At 61.8% G+C, this 20,698-nt stretch overlaps 1 protein-coding gene across 1 annotated transcript in view; it reads left to right on the forward strand.

Annotated features, from left to right (window-relative positions):
• The first annotated feature begins 8,805 nt into the window (after positions 1-8,805).
• Positions 8,806-20,698, forward strand: part of ADAMTSL2 (ADAMTS like 2) — a 31,743-nt gene continuing 19,850 nt past the window's right edge. The window contains exons 1-8 of the mRNA XM_021691505.1: positions 8,806-8,895; positions 9,470-9,612; positions 11,031-11,106; positions 12,314-12,416; positions 12,910-13,055; positions 13,193-13,316; positions 15,863-15,943; positions 18,417-18,592. Coding sequence (XP_021547180.1) covers positions 8,806-8,895; positions 9,470-9,612; positions 11,031-11,106; positions 12,314-12,416; positions 12,910-13,055; positions 13,193-13,316; positions 15,863-15,943; positions 18,417-18,592 — 939 coding nt within the window. The remainder of the gene's footprint in view (positions 8,896-9,469; positions 9,613-11,030; positions 11,107-12,313; positions 12,417-12,909; positions 13,056-13,192; positions 13,317-15,862; positions 15,944-18,416; positions 18,593-20,698) is intronic.

Below are 20,698 nucleotides of genomic sequence, written 5' to 3' on the forward strand. Positions count from 1 at the left end.
TGTTGTGGTTTCTGCCGCATGCCTGACTTGGCCTGTTCTAGAATTCTGTACAAATGGGACCATGCAGTGCGCATTCTTTGGGGTCTGACCTCTTTTGCTCCACTGACAGAACGTCCCTGAGAAACGCCCACTTCGTGACAGGTGGTTTCTTTTGTTGCTGGGTGAGTAGTATTCTACTGTGTGGATGTGCCACGCTTCTGTTCTCCTGGGAGCTGGACTGCGGAGTGTGATCACCCAGGGACAGCAGGAGTGCGAGTAGCTGGATCCCGTTTCTACTGTTTGCAACAATGCATTTGGTCATGCCATTTTTCTGCTTCGGTGCCTTCCAAGGCACCTGCCGTCCTTGGGGTAGAGTCCAAGTGTCAAGGAGACCACCAGGCCATCCATGGCCCGGCCCTGTCGCCCCACCACACACCCGGCTCTCCACCATCCTCTCAGACCCCGTCTCTCCTCCTACCCCCGGGCCCCCACCTCCCCTGCAAGAACGTATTTCCTCCTCCTCCTCTTTCTGGTCACTGGATCAACAGCACCATCTGTGGGCCAGGCTGCCCCCTGGCCTGGCACCCAGGCAAGCCACCGTGCCCCTGTGCCGGACCCAAGCCTGGCACATGGTAGGTGTTTGACAAACACTGGCTGAATGAATGACTTTGTTCAAAGAATGAATGAAAGTCCAAGGAGGCCAGGCTCCTGCACATTTCAGTCTGGCACTTAGGAGTCCCTTTCCCTTTCCAAATGGGAAAACCAGATCCTGCTATGTGTGCAGCTCCGGGCAGGGCAGGAGGCGGCGACCCCACGTGGGTTGTCACAGAGGCCTGCTCTCCCTGCCCACCTCTGCATCCCTCCGCTCCTGCCCTCACCCAGCCCCCAGCCCCCGCTCCCAGGAGGAATATAAACCCTGTGGTGTGGAAATGCGAGTAGATGTCAGGTGCTCAGAGAACCCTTTGGAGCCATAAACCCTGCTCAGAAGCAGGAAAACATTCCACAGTTGGTTTTGTGCATGAGTGTGTGTGTGTTTTCTTTGCAGCTGTAAACTCCAGGGCCAGGGCTGTAAGCTTGGGGAAGGGAAAAAGAGAAGGGGGAGGTATTGGAGGAAGGCAGGGGTGCGGTTGGCTGTACATGTGTTGCAGTGATTAAGGCAGAAGGGGCCGAGGGGGGCTGCCCCAACGTGGGGAGACAGGTGACCAGGCCTGGGGCAGCCCAGGGAGCCCCTGCAGACCGGCCGGAAGTCCAAGTCCAGCGTGGAGCTGGGGGCGGCCCACGTGTGGCTCCCCTCTGAGACCTGGCCGCCTGGAGACTGACCAGCTGGCTCAGGGGGTGGCGTCCAGCTCTGAACAGGACTGAGATGACCCTCGGCTCTCCCTGCAGCCTGGGAAGCCACAGGCCTGGGGGCTGGGAGAGGGGGAGGCAGAGTGGGAGACACAGGCCGGCCGCTTCGAGGGTGGTGGTGCCCTTGGAGAAGTGTGGGGGGCTAGGATGGGGCGGGGCTGGGAGCCCACTCCACCTGGGCAGGCTCAACCGGGGGCCTGAGCAACCGATGTGCAGCCTGTCCCCATCCTCCCCGCCCTCCTGTGGCCCCGCCTGCCGGCCTGCTGTGGACACCCCCGCCCCGCCACCTGCTCATGTTCCGACTGCGCCAGAGCCCACAGGCCGCTCCCCCTCCTTCTGCCTGGACTCTCACCGCTTGGGCCTTCCCCATTCACACTGTAGCCCTTAGCCTCTCCTGACCCCCGCCGGGGTGAGGTGTCTCCCTTCTAATCCCCACGACACTGTGTGTGTCTTGAAAACCACTCGCACACACAGACATTGATTCAGCGCTGGCCATGTATAGGGCTCTGTGCCAAGCACTCTTCCTACTTTGTCGGGTCCCGTCAGCAGCTGGGGGGTGGGGGTGGGGGTCGCTGTCTCTGCTCTCCCCATTTTACAGGGCAGGAGACTGAGGCCCAGAGAGGAGCAGGGACTGGTGCCTGGCACCGACTCTTGCAGAGTGCTCAGGGTCTCAGGATGACCTGGCCTCCCTGCCCAGCCCAAGGTGGCATCCCCCCTCTGCCCAGCAGATGGCGCCGGCTCCAGGGGGACCCTGGGGGGGTGGGGGGGCAGCTGCAGGGGGAGAGGGAGCCCACGGCCGGCACCCCCTTCCCTCGCCCCCTCGGCCCAGAGCAGGCCGGTTTTATAGAGGTGCTGAAATGCCTGGAATGCCACACAGCTCCCGCCTCCCGGACAGCTGTCTGCTCGGCCCGGCCCGGGAGAGCCGAGCCAGCTGCCGCGCCTGCAGCCTCCAAACTGTGAACACCCGACCCCCGGCTCGAACGCCCCGGAGGACAGTGGCCCTCGGGCCTTGGCTCTCTGTGCAGGCGCCCGCGGAGGCGCCCCTGCACCTGGCGAGAGGGGTCTGGGCTTTGATGTTTTCCAGCTCGTTCCTTGCCCCCGACCCCTCCCCGGAACTGCCATGCAGGGCCTCTGCTCTGTGCACGTGTGTGTGTCTGCAGCTGAGCTTGTGATAGCAATCATGTGCTGTCTTCAGCCTCCGGCTGAGAATTAGTGCCCCGAGCCACCCCCTGCCTCTGAGCGCCTGCCAGGTGAGCCAGGCCGAGGCTCCGCCCCTGCCCCACGGGGTCGCTGGGGACGCAGACGAGTGTGTGGCACTCTGAGCAGTAGCCCGTCCGTCCGTCTGTCTGGCCGGCCTCGGGGCTTCGTTTCCCTGGAGCTCCCGTGGTAAAGCTTCCTTCTCAGCCATGTCAGGCTTCTCTTGCCGCCATCCTTGCTCCATATTTGGGTGGAAAGGAGCCTCTTGTGGAATCTGAGAACCAGAGAGGCCTACACACTTCCTGGGTCCCCCTGCTTGCACTTCAAGCCTTGGCCTAACAGAACACGCGAGTGCTTCTGACTGAGAAAGAAGGACCAGGAAACAAAGCCCATTTGGGGGTCCAGACTCCCACCTGCTGACCCCCAGTGGTCTGCAGGAGGAAGTTCTTCCTGAATGTCCAGCCCCTGGGCCTGGGGCAGAGAAAGCTGTCGTCTGTCCTGGGCTGGGCAGGCAGCTCATGAGGAGGGGCTGGCTGCAGAGGCTGCCCTCTGGGGCCCGGTCTTCTTCTGGGGTCTGGCCGGTCACCGCCAAGCTGGCCAGATGGCCCCTCGGCGGCCCAGTGCCTGCTGGGTGGGAAAATTCGGTGTCAGAAGGCACCCAGCATGCCCCAGGCGCTGGGGGGACGGCAAGGAGGACAGTCGGGACGGTGGGGAAGACGGTCCAGATGGGCCACCCTCGAGGACCCACCTCACACAGCCTCTGGCTGCAGTCCCCATGCTTCTGAGCTCTGCTCGGGGCGCTTTCTTGTACAGGACAGTGCCCGGCTCCCAGTGTGATTGTTCAACCACCAGCACCCCCAACTGGTCACCCCATGACCCCCTGGCGCCCCTCCCCGGCCCTGGATCTCTTCTTTTCCCTGAGCCTGCTTCTTGCCCTTCTGCCCGTGTTCCCCTGCCCCTGCTTGGCCTCTAGGAGAAATGTGCCTGTTTTCCTGTTTCCAAGCTTCTCCCCAGACATCCAGAAGGCTCTGGTGGAAAGACGCTCTCCTAAAACACAGGTGTCTACAGCACCCCTTCCCTAGCCAGGGCCCCAGGTGGCAATGCGTGTGGGTGAGGCCACTCCAGGGGACCAAGGCCCTGGGGGGTGTCAGCAGGCCAGCAGGGAGCTCAGCCTCAGGAGAGTGGAGGACCCCCAGAGGGCAAGGAGGCCCTGGCGTCAGGAGCTGCCACACAAGTCCACCCCTTTGTTTATTGAGCACCTAGTACATCTAGATGCTACCCAGAGACGCAGTGTGAGCCAGGAGCAGCCCCTGCTCTGTGGGGTCCCAGCGGCCAGTCAGGAAAGATCATTCTGAAGCCTTAACAAAGTGCTGAGGCGCTGGGGGCTTCCCGGAGGGGGTGGCCCCAGTAGATCATCTGGGGGTGCTGAGCGTGTCCAGATGGGTATGAAAGAAGGGCTGGGGGGAGAGTGGGGAGTGGGGAGCAGGACCTGAGATGGGGGCCTGGAATCATCCCTTGCAGTATCTCTCCAGGGAGCCCAGACAGTTTGAATCACAGGAGGGATGGAACCAGGAGGCAGTGACCCCACTAGATGATTTGTGGGGCTCAGTGCAAAATGGGGGACCTTTGTTCAAAAAGCAGGATGGAGCTTTTTCTTTCCTCCACAGATTCTCTGGTCTGATTGTGCTATTTTTTATTTGATGTTTAAGGTCGTGTTCCTTTGGGCACGAGGATACTTTGGGGATGAGTGCTCACCCTCACAAGCACCCAGGACCCCACCCGGAGACTCAGCCTCACCCCGGCCCCTCGGGGGCAGAAGGCAGCTGCAGCTGCTGGGTCGGGGCTGGGGGGCCGGGTGGGAGGTCAAGAACCTGGGAGGTGGAGGACGGTGGGCCGTGCGTGAGCCGAGGCTCCAAGCCCCCGTGCGTGCTCCATCACCCCATCCCATGTCACTTCCAGAACATGATTCAAAGATAACATTATTCAGACCTTCAATACAGTGATGGCAGAGCCTCAGCCCCGAGCGTGGGTCCCTTCTGAGCTCGGGCTGTGCTCCGGTTCTGGTGCTGTGTTGCAGCCGGCCGGGAGGCTCCTCGGGCTCCTTGGGTTCCTGCCTGTGAGGTGGGTCCCAAGGGCACCTGAGGGCTGCTGGCCCAGGAGGCCCACCCTCACCAGCTCCCTCCACACTCAGAGCACCGTGAGGCCTTCAGGGAGGTGCTTCCTGCCTATGCTTTATTCTTCACTCCCTCCGCTGATTCCTAGGGTCTCTGCGGCCCCCAGAAGCCTTCCCTGGCTCCCGGGGTCCCCCCTGACATCCCCAGGGCCACCAGCAGATGAAGCAGCAGCCACAGCTCCCTGTGGGTCTGGAGTGTGGGGGCTCACCAGTGTCACGCGGTGGGGGGGCCTTGGCGGGTTCCCTGAGGTGGAGGGCGGGGTGGGGTGGAGCGTGGTGGGCCCAGGGTCACACACCTGCAGGAGGTCACAGAGCCAGGGGAGTGGCAGGCCTGTCCCCCAGGCGCTGTCCCGCCGGGCTAAGAGGAGGCACTGGGGGTGTTTGTGTCGGTTGGCTGTGGGGTCCCTCCCAAGGGAAACCATTAGTCACCCTGGCGCTGGCTGGATGTGGGGCCAGAAACACTGGGAGTTTCGGGACTGCGCCAGGGGGTGCAGGGCCCTGGAGCTTGGCTGGAGGGGAGGGGATGGCGGCTGAGGCTCCAAGCGCGCCCTGGCCCTGTCTGTCGTGTGTCTGGGGTGGGGGGGGGTGCGCGCATGGGGATGTGTACTCCAGGCTGCCCGGGGACAGGCTCTGTCCTGTCTGTGCTTCAGCACGCCGACCGCAGGGGGCAGTGTGGACCTGGGTTCAAGTCTCCGTGGCACCGACCATCCCAGCAGCCCCAGGGGGGACACTGAGATGGACAAGACCTGCCTCCCGGATGTTCTGGGGCAGGGGGCACAAATGCCACGTAAGAACCCCTGCAGACAGAGAGGCTATGGTCAGTGACAGCGGTGGGGTCCCTGATGTGTCACTAACCAGATGTGCCACCCGGGGTGTCACTCAACGGTCTGGAAGCCTCAGTCCCTCCAACTGCAAAATGGGGATGGTCAGGATGCCGGTCTCAGAGCCCTTGGTGCATAGGAAGGACTCCCTCCAGGATGGGAGGTGGTGTTGCTTTACTCTTACTCCTTGTCCACTATTCCTGTCGGTGGCCAGACACAGGGTGGAACTTCCCCAGGGCTGGAATAACTCTCAGCCACGCCAGGACGCAGTCGAAGGAGGAGCTCACCTCACGGTTCCGCTGGCCGGGAGGGTGGAGGGAAGGAGGAGGACTTTCCAGGTGCCGCTGTGGGCCTAGACCACCTGCACAACTGAGGCGGGGGGAGAGGGGGGCGGGGATGAAATGCTCAGAAGACCTTACACGCTGTTTCCACCCCTACCCTGCGTTCCAGGAGGGTGGGCTCTGGGGTTGGGGGGGGGGGGCTTGTGTGCAAGGGGTGGGTGCCAGGTCTGGCTTTGCTTGCAGAGTCTGGGGTCGGCCTGGGTTCCTAGGGGCTGGAGGGCGTGCTGCATGCTCTGTCGTCCTCTGCTCCACGCTCTGACTCAGCAGGAACACAGGCCTGGAGCACCACGTCTGGCCTGCCAGGGGCTGCCCAACTGGCCTGGGCCCAGCCAGGCCGCTGTGCCCTGCCAAGCTGGTGCTGAACATCTGCACAGAGTTCCCCACGCCTCCCCCCACCGGCCCTGGCCATTTCGGCTGTCTGGTCAGCAGGCCACGGGCACTTCTGTCCCTTCCCTGGAGCCCTTGGCCGGGGTCCTCACTGGGTCTCCCTTTGTCCTTCCATCTGTGGAGGCATCTGCCTCTCAGGAGAACCTTTCCAAGGCTGGCTGGGTGACCGGGACCTCACCTTTCCCATCTGTAAAATGGAGCTATCAGACTGGACGCCTCCTACAATCCGGACTCCATTCTGGGGAAGGCCAGAGACTGGGTCCCTTCCCGAGGCAGAAATCAGACAGGCCTAGGCTGGGCTTTGCCAGCACCAGCCTCCCCGGTGACCCCAGGCTGGAGGCTGCTCTGTCTGGACACCCCAACACGTGCTTCCCAGCGCTGGACCCGGGAAGGCGGCCTCCCTGCTCGCCGCTCTGGGCCGCTGCCGAGGCAGCAGTGAGCAGGCAGCTGGGCCGGCCTGGCCGGGCTCCAGAGGCGCGGAGCGGGTTAAAGTGTGCGCCAGGCCGGGCCGGCGGCGGGCGGGGGAGCAGCCTGGTGGGAAGTGTGAGTTCCTCCCTGTCTGCCTGACAGCTATAAAGGCAGCCGGGCCCACAGAGCCGCCACTGGGCTGCGCGCCTCCCTGGGAACCCCCTCTCGTGGGTGCTCTTTGAAGTGGAGGAGGGAGGCGGCAAGGGGGAGGAGGAGGAGGAAGGGAGCGAGGCAGAGCCCACAGCTCTCCGCACTCTGAGCCTCCCCCTGCTCCGAGCACCTGGCGCCGCCTGCCCGCAGCAGCTCTGCCCCTTTCCCCGGGAGGACAACCTGCTGACCCCGGGCCAGGTAGGCCACCGCAGCCTTCCCAGGGCACGGGTGCGGCTCCGAGCTGGCTGGGGGGCAGAGCATCCCCCAGCCCCCTCGGGGAGCCGTTATATAACAGGAGGAGGGCTCGTGGGGAGGGGTCGGGACCCTCAGAGCATGGTGAGGGCGGTTCCTCAGCTCCCAGCCTCGGGCGCCTGAAGCTCCTTGCAAGGCAAGCCTCTGCTGCTGGCTGGTGGCTGTTTTTGGACCCCAGGGAGGGATGGATCCCGCGTGAGCCGGACCTGGCCTGTGGCCAGGGGTGTCTGGGAGCCTTAATGAAAACCAAGTGTGGGGCCAGCTCAGCACCTGTCTTCAGCCCGGCAGGCTGGAGCTGGGGCACCGATTAGCCAATGGGACCGCCGAGGGGGGGCTCTGTGCTTATGCGAGGCTGGCGGGGGTGCTGCAGATGGAGGCCTGCGGGGGAGGGGTGGCAGAGGGGGCGGGGAGGTGGCAGGCGGGCAGCGGGTGAGGTGGGGGTCTCAGGACTCTGGCTCCAAACTCCAGGGTGTACTGCTGCCTTGTCCCGGCAGAGGGTTCTGAGGATGCACGGGTCAACGTTGCTCGCATAACTCCTGGAGATCTGCAGGTGCTTGACCTGCCAGGGTTGATGCAGGGGAGAGGGGACAGATTTGGAGGTGGCTTTGGGGCTGGCAGGGCTGGCAGGGGTTGGGGGGGGGCTTTCACACCTTCTTCCTTGGAATTAGCCGGGTACAGGGACAAGTGCCTGAGTTTGCTCTGTGGCTTTGGGCAAGCTGGCTTCCCTCTCTCGGTTCCAGGCTCTGGGGGGACAGGCTTGCTGGTTTCTGAAACCCCTTCTCTGCCTTGCTGGCAAGTGACACTTAGGACCAGAGACAGATCCTGGACAGAGGCTGCCGAGGCCCCTCTGAGACGTCCACACAGAGAAAGCAGATAGGCGAGGCTGAGAGCCCAGGAGGCTGGAGGGTCCCTTTGATTTGACCCCTGGCAGGAAGGTCAAGTGGTGTTTGGGGCTAACAGTGCTGACTTGTCGGGAAAGAGACAGTCCCGCAGCCCTGGGCTGCCCTCACTCCATGCTCCAGGGGCACAAGTGTGCGTCTTGGTTGGGGCGTGAGGAGACAGATGCCTGGACTCTTCCCAGCCTGAGATCCCTGAGGGTCCTGGGCCCAGCCCCCCACCGAGGGCAGGGGTAGTGCTGGCCAGGGAGGGGAAGGGCCCAGCAGAGCAGGTGGCGTCCATGGCCCCCTCCAGCAACCGCACATGGCTGGCAGGGAGTTCACTCTCCCACTGGGCAGCCAGCCCTGAGCGTGTGAAAAGCCCCAGGTGCTCTTGCTCAGGCCGCTTCCGCCAGCCAAGGTGGTAGCCCGAGCTCTGGGGCTTTGCTTCTTCATCCAGTGGGTGTGGCCCGGGCCTACAGCCTCCCCAGCCGTCCCTGGTGTTCGCCCCAGGCACTCCCTAGGGAGCGCAGGTAGTCCGAGGCTAGCTGGTGCTCATCCCTGCCGGCCCTTCGAGGGGTGGGTGGGGAGACCAGGCTCAGCAAGCACACCACCACCTGTCTGTGGCGCTGGCCCGTGCCTGTGGCAGGCATCTTTAATCACTCACTGACCTCTCCCAACAGGGCCACCAGGCAGCCCCTAGCAATCAATCCCAGATAGCCTCTGGGTGGGCCCCAAGGGCTCTTCCCTCTTCCTTGTCAGCTGTCAGGGGAGCTGGGCCTGGCCTAGCAGTGACAGTGGCCTTGCTTCCTAGGATGGACGGCAGACGGCAGCCTTCACGCTGGGTCTGGTGCCTTCTGGCTGTGGCACTTCTGGCTGGGGGTGTGGCATCTACGGGGGCCACGGTGAGTGGGGAGCAGGGCCCCTCACCCAGAGAGGCTGAGGTTGGAGGGAGTGTGGCAGGTGTGGGGCAGGTGTCCGGGGACCCCTTCATGCATTCCCGGAGCCCCCACTCAGCTCCCGGGAACATGTCTTATAAGCCGGTCGGACCAGCCCCTAAGCGGGGGCCCTGGCCACCCTGGATCCCTCGCTGACTTGGCAGGATGAGGTCGGAGGGGGCTGAGGACTTCCTTCCAAGCAAAGGCCTGCAGCGAGGCATGTCGAGGGGGCTGCTGTGTCCTGCAGAACCCAGGCTGGGGCCCAGGCTGCTCAGGAGAAAGAAAGCAAGGACAGTTAGGTGCAGCCTCACGTTCCCATCAAGCCCCCAGGATGTTCCAGATCTCAAGATGGGGCGGATCCAAGGCCCATGACTTCCGGGGAGTTCCCTCCAAGACCCCCCTTGAGATGTGGGCCAGGGTGCCGAGTGACCCAGCCGGCGGGCATCTGGGGGCTGTGATGTCCTGGCCAGGGCAGGGGGATGGCAGGCCAGTCCTGCCCGGTGCGCCAGCCTTCTAATCGTCTGTGGGGACTGTCGCCCAGGACAACAGCCCAACGTCCAACAGCCTGGAAGGGGGCACTGACGCCACCGCCTACTGGTGGGGAGAGTGGACCAAGTGGACGGCTTGCTCCCGCAGCTGTGGGGTCGGGGTGACGTCCCAGGAGCGGCACTGCCTGCAGCAGAGGTTTGGGGCTGGTGTGGGGGTGGGGCAGCAGGTGACGGGGCGGGGGGGGGGGGGGGTGGGGTGTCTCAGGCTGGGAGGGGTCTTCTGTTTGAGGCAGTGTAGGCCAGGCGAACGACAGGCTTTTAGCTGGCCTATCAGGTCCTGGGCGACCATGTCCTGGGGTTCATCCTGCTCCAGGGTGCTGGGGACAGCACTTTCATGAGAGCAGGATCCATTTCTTGGGATTTTTTTTTCTCTTTTCTTTCTTTCTTTTTCTTTCCCTTTCCTTTCCTTTCTTTCCTTTCCCTTTCTTTCTTTCTTTCTCTCTTTCTTTCTTTCTTTCTTTCCTTTCCCTTTCTTTCTTTCTTTCTCTTTCTTTTTCTTTCTTTCTTTCTTTCTTTCTTTTCCTTTCCTTTCTTTCTTTCTTTCTCTTTCTTTCTTTCTTTTCCTTTCCTTTCCTTTCTTTCCTTTCCCTTTCTTTCTTTCTTTCTCTTTCTTTTTCTTTCTTTCTTTTCCTTTCTTTCCTTTCTTTCCTTTCCCTTTCTTTCTTTCTTTCTCTTTCTTTTTCTTTCTTTCTTTCTTTCTTTCTTTCTTTCTTTCTTTCTTTTCCTTTCCTTTCCTTTCTTTCCTTTCCCTTTCTTTCTTTCTTTCTTTCTTTCTCTTTTTCTTTCTTTCTCTCTTTCTCTCTTTCTTTCTTTCTTTCTCTCTTTCTCTCTTTCTCTCTTTCTCTCTTTCTCTCTTTCTTTCTTTCTTTCTCTCTTTCTTTCTTTCTTTCTTTCTCTTTCTTTCTTTCTTTCTTTCTCTCTCTCTCTCTCTCTCTCTCTTTCTTTCTTTCTTTCTTTCTTTCTTTCCTTCTTTCTTTCATAAGCTCTAGACCCAACGTGGGGTTTGAACTCCTGACCCTGAGATCAAGAGTGGCATGCTTTACCAACTGAGCCAGCCAGGCATCCCTTCTTGGGACTTTTAATGAGTGGTGAGCTCCTCCCTGGCCTTCTCTTCTGAAGACCTGAGTTGAATAAACACGGGGAAAAACATAGGGTCCAGTGGTTACCATCGGACAGACCTAGGTTCAAATCTTGCCTCTGTTACTTCCTAGCTGGGTGACCTTGGGCAAGTCACTTAATCCCTCTGAACATCAGTTTCCTCATCTGTGGAGTGGAGATCATGCTAGGGCCCACTTACCTACCAGCCTAGGGCTGGGACACAGTAAACCTTCTTGATCTTATTATTAGTTCTGTGTACAGAGATCCTGTGCTATGTGCCCGGGATGCAGAGGTGAATTGGGTATCATCCCTCCCCTGGGCTGTGGTGGAGCAGTGGGGGTCAGAAGAATTGGGGGGGCTTCCGGGGCCCGGCCAGAGGCCATTTGGAGTAGGAGCAGGGTTGGTGCCTACAGCCTGTGGCTCCCAACCCCAGCTTAGCCTGTGTCTTCCCGCCAGGAGGACGTCCGTCACGGGCGCTGGGAACAGGACGTGCATGGGCACATCCAAGCGGTACCAGCTGTGCAGAGTGCAGGTGAGGCCCTGCCTGGGGCGATTGCAACCCCCCCCAAACTCCTTAGGCAGATCTCCTTAGGTGTCTTCTTGGTAGCTCCCAGGCGCTCCAGACTCTTTGTCCTGGGCCCACCCCTTATTTCCTGTCGAAGAGAAGAATGGTGAGCGGTCCTGGGCTCAGAGCCCCTTTCCTGGCTCCGATCAAATCTGTCCTGCCCCCCATGTGCTCCACACTCCCAGGGATGAGGCCTCAGTTCTGCTGGGGGTGCTTGGAGTCTAGCCTCAAGGTTTGAGATCTCTGGCCACAGCCCCCACTCTGCTCACAAGTCCTGTGCCAGGTGCTCACCAGGAGATGGACGGTCACTAGGCGTCCCTGTCCCCACCTGTGGGCAGTCCCACTGCAGCCCACTCCAGCTCCCGAGGCCCTGGCACTGTCAGCCTCTGTGGGGGGGGTGGCGCCCAGGGAGGGGCAGGAGTTACTGACTCAGGCTCAGCCTCCAGGCGGCTTTCAGTGGGGCCCAAGCCAGTCTGAACCTGAACTCCTGGGCACAGGGTAGAAAGACAGCAAGCCACTGAGGTCTTCTAGTCCCTGTGACCCTGTGTCCGTGGGGCTGAGTGCCCCTGCATATGCGCACGTGCAGAGAGTTAGGGTCTGTGTTAGCGTCACTGGTCTGCTCCCCTCCTGGACGCTTATGAGCTCTGGAGGGAGGCCCACCTAAGTCCGGGTTCTGGCCCAGAGTGACCAGCTGCCCCCCCACTGCCAGGCCTCTCCCCTTCTGTCCCGGGGGTTCCTCTTCCATGAACTCAAGCCCACCTTCAGCCAATGAGCCATGTTCCAGCACTGCGGCCATAGCCGCGGCCAGCCAGGCGGGGCTCTGCCCAGGGACGCAGGGCGAGTGGGGGCCAGCACGAGCGCCACCTGGGCCAGGTGCGCCTTCCCCACCCCGGGGCATCTGGGGAGGAGGCCGGGGTGGTGGGGACGTGAGCGGACCCCGCCCAGCGCACGAGGAGGGCCCATGGGTGTATGTGCTTGAGGGACAGCAGCTGTCCTCCTGCTTGTCCTTGCTCCTTCCAGAGAGCGAGTGACACTGAGGGGGAACGAGAGGCCACCACGTGGGCCTCGGCACTGGCCCGGCCATCCCGGCTGCAGCCGCTTCCTGCTCAGCCCGGATAAAAATGCCTTTGTCGGGCCGAGTTCCTCCTGGAGCCTCCTGTCTCTCGCCCCGCAGGAGTGTCCGCCGGACGGGAGGAGCTTCCGAGAGGAGCAGTGCATCTCCTTCAACTCCCGCGTGTACGACGGGCGGACGCACCAGTGGAAGCCCCTGTACCCCGGTACCTGGCCCGGGACCGCCCAGCGGGGGGCAGAGGGCAGGGGCGTCCCCCCAGCCGCCTGGAAGGAACCACACCCGATGGCTCCCTTCTGGGGTGGGCCGGCAGGAAGGTGAAGCCCAGAGGGAGGGGTCTTGTCCAAGGTCGCAGGCAACAGTGAACATGAGGGTCTCTCTCACTCATGGAGTAAGTTCCGGGGTGTCCAGGACCCATAGCCCAGGGCCAGCAGTTGGCTCAGACCCGCTGACGGTTGGGAACTGCCCCCCACCCACAAGGAGGCAGAGGCTGGAACTCGTGGAGCCCGGGCTGCGCCAGACCCCCAGCATCTGGGTCTCTTTCTGCCCCTGAGACCTGGGCAAGCCCCTCGCACACTCCAGGCCCGAGTCTGTCCATCTGTGCCATGGGCGGGAGGAACTCGGTCTCTGTGGGAGGGCGAGCGGTAGGCTCTGAATCCCGCCGCTCCCCCACCCACCCTGAGAGCCTATCTCCCCATCAGACGACTACGTCCACATCTCCAGCAAGCCATGCGACCTGCACTGCACCACCGTGGATGGCCAGCGGCAGCTCATGGTCCCCGCCCGCGATGGCACGTCCTGCAAGCTCACCGACCTGCGAGGGGTTTGCGTGTCTGGAAAATGTGAGGTTGTTAAACATTGTAGCAAAAGTCCCGCTGGTGTCCTTGCACTGACCGCCCCGCCTGTCCGCCTGTGGCAGTGGCGGCCCCCGGGGCCCGGGGCTCAGCGCCCTCCCAGCGGCCCTCTCCGCCTCCCTTCCTGCAGCCCATCGGCTGTGACGGGGTGCTCTTCTCCACCCACACGCTGGACAAGTGCGGCGTCTGCCAGGGGGACGGTAGCAGCTGCACCCACGTGACGGGCAACTACCGCAAAGGGAACGTCCACCTTGGTAAGAGCCCCTGTCCCCCGCCACAGCGCAAGTTCCCTTCCCTCGCCGGCTGCCTGATCCTCCCCCCTGGGCCCAGGGGGGCCGGCCAGGTGCTCCGGAAGACCCCCTTCGGCTAGGAATCCTGAGCGGCTCTTTGTTGAGTCCCTACTGAATACCAGGCGCCTCAGTGCACCCTTGGCTGGGGGATCATGTTTGACCTTTGCAGTAGCACCCAAAAGGGGGAAACTGAGGCACAGCCAATGTGAGATTTGAGTCTGGGCATGAGGATCCTGGGGCCTAAGCCCTCAAACCCGAGGTTCGGAGGGCTGAAGGGGCGCCGAGGCCGATTCCCAGAGCCAGCCCCTCCCTTCCCCGGACAGCAGCATGTCCGTTTGTCCGCTGTGCCCATTTGGCGTGGCTCGGCTTGGGATGGCGGGGCGTGGTGGGCAGGTAGGGGGTCTGAGCATGTGACAGGACTTGGAACTTTGGAACGATGCACTTTAGCCCTCGATGCTGAACTGACTGCATTTCTGGGTCTCAGTAAATACTCGTGGGGTCAACCTGGGTTAGCACAGCCCTCAGACTGGGGAAGGCGGGGCACGTGAAACCAACTCGGCACATGGGGAAACCGAGGCCCACTGTGGGAGTTCCTGCTCAAGGTTCTCGAGGGAGGCTGGGCAAGTCTGGACTAGTTGGAACCACCCTGGCCCCGGCCTTCGGGACCCTGGCCGTGTCCTGGAGGTCCTACCCCCCACAGGAGGGATAATTTCAGAGTTAATGATAGGGCGTGGACGTGGGACCTCGGGATGGGCATGCCGGCCTGAGGAGGGACAGGATAAGGGTAGCAGGGAGTGTCTGAGATGGAGGGCCCAGGGCAGAGCAGCCAGACGGGGGTCTGAAGAACACGTAGCCAGCGTGGCAGGCGGAGGCCGCTTTCTGCCAGACCCTGGGGCATGTTGATGGCGGTGCGTCTCTGTCTGAGCACCCACGGCCATGTTCTGGGGGCTACACGAAGGTCCGGGAGACAAGGCCCGTGCCCCACGGAACTTCCCCTTGGGGGGCTGGAGGCTGACACTTCCAGCCCCCCTACGTCTGCCAAGTCCGTCCTGGGCGCTGGGCTGAGGCTTTCACACCTCGGAACGTCGCTCAGGACCAGCCAGGCAGGTGTGGACACAGGCAGAGAGAGGCGAAGAAGCCAGCAGGAGGTCACACAGCCGGAGGTGGCAGAGCGGGTCTGAGCCCAGACAGCCTGGCTCCGGGGCCCGTGGTCCTAAGCGCTATGGTCTGCACGCTTCCTGATAAATGTGTGTGCGCGTTCACCGTGGCGCCAGCCCCGCTCGGACCGAGAGCCGTTCTTAAATGCACGGGAACCTTGTGAGCCGGCTGCTGATTTAAAAGGGAATGTATTGAACCCTACATTTAGATAAATGACAATTAAACCAAGTCCTCATCTCCCATTCGTTTTACCGCTATTCGTACTGTGGGTTTGCCGTGGAGACACCGTTGAGGTGGGTGGGCTAGCGAGCGCCTCCCCCCTGCTCTGCCTGCTCCCAGCCCAGCACACTGGGAGCCTGGGCTCGGCCGCCGTGAGGGGGCTGACACTGTGGGGATGGGCCCCCTCTGCAGACCAGAGCGCCCCCCCCCACGCCCCCGCCAAGAGCCACTTAGCGCCCTCGGGCTGGGAGGGACAAGTGCAGGGCCTTGGGGGCCTGCAAAGCAGAGCGAGGCAGGCCTGCAGGAGGCCCGGGCAGGCGCACGTGGACTCTACTGTAACATGGGTGTCAACCCCCGCAAACCTGATTTCTGAAAACATGGTCACCATTCTCTCCTGGGAGACGTTTCTATCTTTGGGCTTTTAAAATCTTTCCTCCTTCTCCTCAGACCACCCTCTACCTCCTGCTGGCAGCACCTCTCCCTTCCTCAGACCCAGCCCCCCAAGACCCTTGGTCCCATCGTTGGGCGTCTCTGTGGAGGGTCCCCATGGCTTCCTCCCATCCTCCATGACAGGCCCTCAGCTGTGCAGCCTCATCCACATCTTCGAATGCAACGAGTGTTTAAAATCCTTGTGATGCTGTGACAACATGGGTTTTTAAAATAATAGTCATGACAGGGCCCTTGAGGCAAGGCTCTGTGCCCTGCAGAAATCTCCCCACATGGCCTAGAGTGGGAGTAAATGTCCCTGTGCACAGACGAGGAGACTGAGGCCCAGGGGCTCAGGACCAGCTCGGTGACACGTGGGCAGAGTAGGACCTAAGTCTGCTGGATTCTGGCAGATTTAAGGTGTCTATGGCCTATGGAGTCCCTCCAGAGGGGCTGGGGCAGGGACTGATGAGCGTCACCCATGACTTTGGTAGGAGAGGGTCATGGAAACCAGGTGGCAGGGCAGCCCTCCGGTGGCATGGGGCTTTTCCACAGGGCCTTCGACTTGGGTCTTGGGCCCGGGTGCAGCCGCTGAGGGGGGGACTGCCCTAGCCCCTCACCCACCAGGAGCACGGGAGGGTGGCGACTTTCCAACCTAGAGGTGGTGGCCACAGCCGACCCGCCGTTCACTATCCGATTTCCCCCAGGTTACTCTCTGGTGACCCACATCCCGGCCGGTGCCCGAGACATCCAGATCGTGGAGCGGAAGAAGTCTGCTGGTGTCCTGGGTACGTGTGTAGGGCCTGAGTGCTGCTTCGTGTGGGCTTGTGGTTTTGTAGGGGGCAAAACATATGGGTGCAGGAGGGGCACTTGACCCCGGATCCATCCCACAGGAGAGGGTCGGGCCCCAGGAGCCAGAACTTGACCTAGGTGTGTCCATGTGTGTTGGGGGGCATCCTAGGGAAGCTGACTGCACCCCCATGTGTGGAAGGACCCATACTTAGGGCTGCTTGACAAAGGAGGGGTCGGTGAGGACAGATAGGGAGTTCCCCGTCCCTGGAGATCCTGGCACAGGCAGAAGCTAGGGGTGCTGGAGGTGGGGTTTCTGGCTTCCCCCCCCCCCAGGGCACAAGAGTGAGACTCAGGAGTTGGAACAAGAGCAAATAGGTGGCCAGTTGGAGGCCATGGGGGACGTGAGGCAGAGGTGAGATTCAGACTCCGGCCTGGCTGCTCTCAGGTCGACATTCTTGCCACTGGAGAGTCTCTGGTGGGCGGCTGGACCATGGTACGTAGGGGTCCTTCAGCTTGAGGATTCTGGAGTGATTTGCATAAGTGGCTGAAGCAGTGAGGCCCCGATTGGTGACAATTTCTGGGAAGTCTCCCTGTGTAGTTGGAGCATTGGCCTGGCAACCTCCTTGTCTACACCCCCGGGAGGCAGCCCGAGGCCCTTCTGGCTGGGGTGGGTGGGTGCTGCCGCCTAGAAGCTGCTCAGCTCCTGGCCTTGCCCCGTGCGGGGGCGGGCTGGGGACCCAGGCAGGGAAGCCGGTCCCAACGCCTGGCTCACTTCCCTGCATCTCAGGGCAGTGCGTGTGAGCCAGGATTGGTGGGGTGACACCCAGCCTCCTCAGGGGCCGCCGTGGGTGGGGACTCTGCCAACCGCCCCCAAGGAGGAACCCGGCTGGGGCTCTCCGCCCTTCAGGCCCCCGAGCTCCAGCCCCCTTGCCAACAGCTCCGCCCACTCCAGGCCCCAGGCCCCGCCACCCCGGCTCGGGAGCCAGGCCTCTGCCAGGCCGGTGGCTCTGTCCCCCGCTGGGAGGGTGGCGAGGCCAGGAAACACCGTGTTCTCAGAGCTGGCTGCAGAGTAATCGCTCTTGAACCAGACGCGTGGAAACAGCAAGGACAGCCTCCGAGCACCGGGAGAGCCGCAGGAAGGAAGGTCATTACTGTCAGGAAACAGGCTTTGGATGCCGGCCGGGGATTTAACCCTGTGCACATACCTGGCGGCTGGGCCCAGCCAGCCGGGCCGCGGCACGCGCCCCACGGCACACAGCCTGGGCGGTCATTCACGCTATTTTCTGACGTTGCTGCGTTGAGGGTGTTTTTCCAGCAGACGTGTCTTGCTTGTTGCGTCTGCCTGATAATAAATGAATGGCCCAGCTCCTCTGCTCCGATTGCATCAGGAGCTCTGGAAATGGAGCTCTTCCCCGCCCGTGGGCCAGTTTCCGGAACTGGCTCTAAGGACAGCCTCTGGAAGGCACGCTGTCCCCTAGCATGGAGCCCGCCTCCTCACTCCCATCCCCTGGGCCCGAGGCACCCAGCCCCTCCGCAGCCCCAGGGCGGGCCAGCTGCCCCGAATGATCGCCCCAGCTCCCAGAGGTTATTCCGGCCTCTGGGGCTGGCAGGAGACGGGCCGCTGAGGGTTGCACACACGTTCCTGCTGTCTGGGCATCATCAGGCCTGGGTCAGGCCCTGGGAGCGGCCAGCCTTCGGAGGTCCTCTGTTCCTAGTGTCCACTCACACCCCGTCTCAATGAGAGGGTGACTAAGCATGTGCCCGGGCTGCCCTCGGCCACGCCTGGGCGAATGGATTGATTGGGTAAATGGTCAGTCTGGTCACGGTGGCTCTGGTCACAAAGTCAGGGCTCCCCTTGACAGCGGGGAGCTGGCAGGCTTGGGGCGGTCCGGCAAGGCCTGCTGGGGCCGCTGGAACAGCATTCGAAGCCAGTCGGTCCACGGTTGCAGTGTCACTCAGTGTGGGCCCTGCGGGATCCCTGGGGTCCCCTCCCCATGTGTGGTCCCTTTTCCAAGGTGGGAAGCTGGGTGGGGGGCAACTCACCCAGGGTCACACAGCTTTCAGCAGGGCCGGGCCATCGGCCGACCCGGCCAATACCTGATGTCCGCTGTGTGCCTTCCCCAGGCTCTGATCCCTCCTGGTCCACCTGGTCCCTTAGTCCTGATGGTACTCATCATGCCTCTTTAGAGGTGGCCAGACGGCACCAGCTAGGGCCCCAGGCCAGCCAGCTCCATCTCCTGGACAATTCAGGCTGATGGGAAAGTGTTCATACCTCCTTAGCATTCCCAGGCCAGGGCCACGTGGACACGGTCGGAGCGCTGGCCTCCCCCGCAACAGGGAGTGTCCCGGGGCGGGTCATGGAGCTGAGCTGGCCGAGCCTGCCTGAGTGGATGATGTGGGCTACTCCCTGTCCCTCCGCCCACCTCTAGCCCGGCCAGCTCAGGTGACGGGGCGGCTTTGCCCTTTCAGCTCTTGCAGATGAAGCTGGTTACTACTTCTTCAATGGCAACTTCAAGGTGGACAGCCCCAAGAACTTCAACATCGCGGGCACCGTGGTCAAGTACCGGCGGCCCATGGACGTCTACGAGACCGGCATTGAGTACATCGTGGCGCAGGGGCCCACAAACCAGGGCCTGAATGTCATGGTGGGTGAGCTGGGCCCTGGGGCCAGCGGTGCCGTGCAGGGGCCCCAGGGCGCGTTTGCACACAGCAGCACCTCTGGCCGGCTTGGCGGGGTCTCCTGGTCACTCCCTCACTCATCCCACAGCCTGGGGTCTAATTCCTTCACTTAGTCTCCAACAACCCATTGATGCATTACTTCATTTACTCGGTCACTCGCCCAGCCGGCCACCCACTGTCTCAGCCCTCACCCCAGTAGTTGGTGGTTTGGTCCTTCACTCACTCACTAATTCATTCATTCATTCACTCATTCACCGACTTCACTCATTCATTCTCATTCATTCACTCACTCTTTCATTGACTTTGCTCACTCATTCATTCATTCACTTATTCATTCTTTCATTTACTCATTTACTCACTCATTCACTCACTCATTCATTAACTCACTCCTTCACTCACTTCTTCCTTCCTTCCTCCCTCTCCCTCCTCCTCTTCCTCCCTCCCTTCCTTCCTTCCTTCCTTCCTTCCTCCCTCCCTCTCTCCCTCCCTCCCTCCCTTCCTTCCACTGCTGTTAGCAACCTTGGTGGATCTGCATAGTAGGAAACTGCAGTCATCAGCATCTGCAGGAGTTGCTGAGGACAGGAAGCTAGCCGGGGTTCCGGGGTGAGGGTGTTTATACCCCACCTCCACAGTTGGATGTTTATACCCCCTGCCTAGTTCCCTGCCCCTGGCCCCATTGACACTGGGGCATTCTTGCCAGGTCCTCGATGTTGGGGGACCAGGGCAATGCTCGTGGCCCCTGTCCCACCCCCCCACTGCCCCTCTAGGATGCTCCCAGCTTCTGGGAGCACAGCAGGGAGAGAGCAGAGAGCAGGAGAGTTTGGCCCTGCTCCACCCAGCTTGCTGGGAGTTTCCCCATGGCTAGTGTCTAGAAATGAGTGTCACTGCCACTTGGTGCCCCAGCACCGAGAGAACAGGAGAAGACTTGTCACTGAAATCAGGTGACATCTAGATGGGCCGTTCTGAAGTTTTTCACAGTCTGCCGGCTTTTGTGGAAGCCGAGGGACACGGTGGAGACAGAACCCACCCACCTGACCTGATCTGATTTCCAAATCCCACCAGGGTGGGCACTCATATCCTCCCTTTAGAGGAAAAGCCTGGGCACACGGAGCCAGTGACCTGCCCGGACACAGGCTGGTCCGCGGCACCCACCGCTGTACTTTGAGTCCAGGTCAGCTTGGTCCTGGAGCCAGGTGTTTGTTTAAGTGCTGTGCTGGAGGGGCCTCTAATCGGGGGTGCTGCCCCCACCTGCCCACTCCGCTTCTTGGCTGAAGAGCTTCCCTGGATGGCCCCCAGAACCTCCCTGGGGCCACAGACTTCTCCACCTTCCATGGGCGCTGACCCTGAGGCAGACTGGCTGCTGGGCTTCACCCCCGGCTGGAGGAGCCGTGTTGCAGGTCGGGGTCCCAGGACGAAGACTCTGGGACAGAGGTCTGTGTGCAGTGGGGTTTTGGGTGTGGTCTCAGCAGCAGCTGCTGTGAGGGGGTGAGGGGGACAGAGGGAGATGTGGCACCTCAGCTGACCCCCCGGGGGCCCTGGGGTTGCAGTGGCCCCTCAGAGTTGTCTTGAGTTGAGGCAGAGAGGCACGGCCTGGTTGCCGGAAGCCACAGGGACGGGTGTGACCTTGGGAGAGGCAGCTCTCTTTGGCTGAGGTTAATTCCTGGGCCAGGGCTCACTGTGAACTGTCCAGAGACGCTCCAGGCAGCTCACTGAATGGCGGGGCCCGGGGGCATGCCACCGCACCCGCTCGTATCCATTTGCTTTGTAGAACGAGTTTACCTTGGCAGGACGAGCTCTAGAATTCTGTTTGGTTTCTTCCCAGGGAGCCTCACAGGGAAGGCTGGTGGGATGGACTGCAGCTCATCCGGGGGCTGCTGCCAAATCCGAAGACTTGCCTCCTCCGCTAGCCACTCTGGAGTCCCCTCTCCTAGTCTAGGTGGCTCACCTGGCCAGGTGTCCCAGTCCCTCTTACCTGAGGGGTCTGGGCTCCTGGTCTCCAGGCCCTTTTCCATTCCCATTCTTATCCAGTTACCATCGAAAATGGGCAGGGGGAGAGCAAGAGGTGCCCCAGT

Source organism: Neomonachus schauinslandi, chromosome 13 (genome assembly GCF_002201575.2).
Source record: "Neomonachus schauinslandi chromosome 13, ASM220157v2, whole genome shotgun sequence".
NCBI classification, from domain to species: Eukaryota; Metazoa; Chordata; class Mammalia; order Carnivora; family Phocidae; genus Neomonachus; species Neomonachus schauinslandi.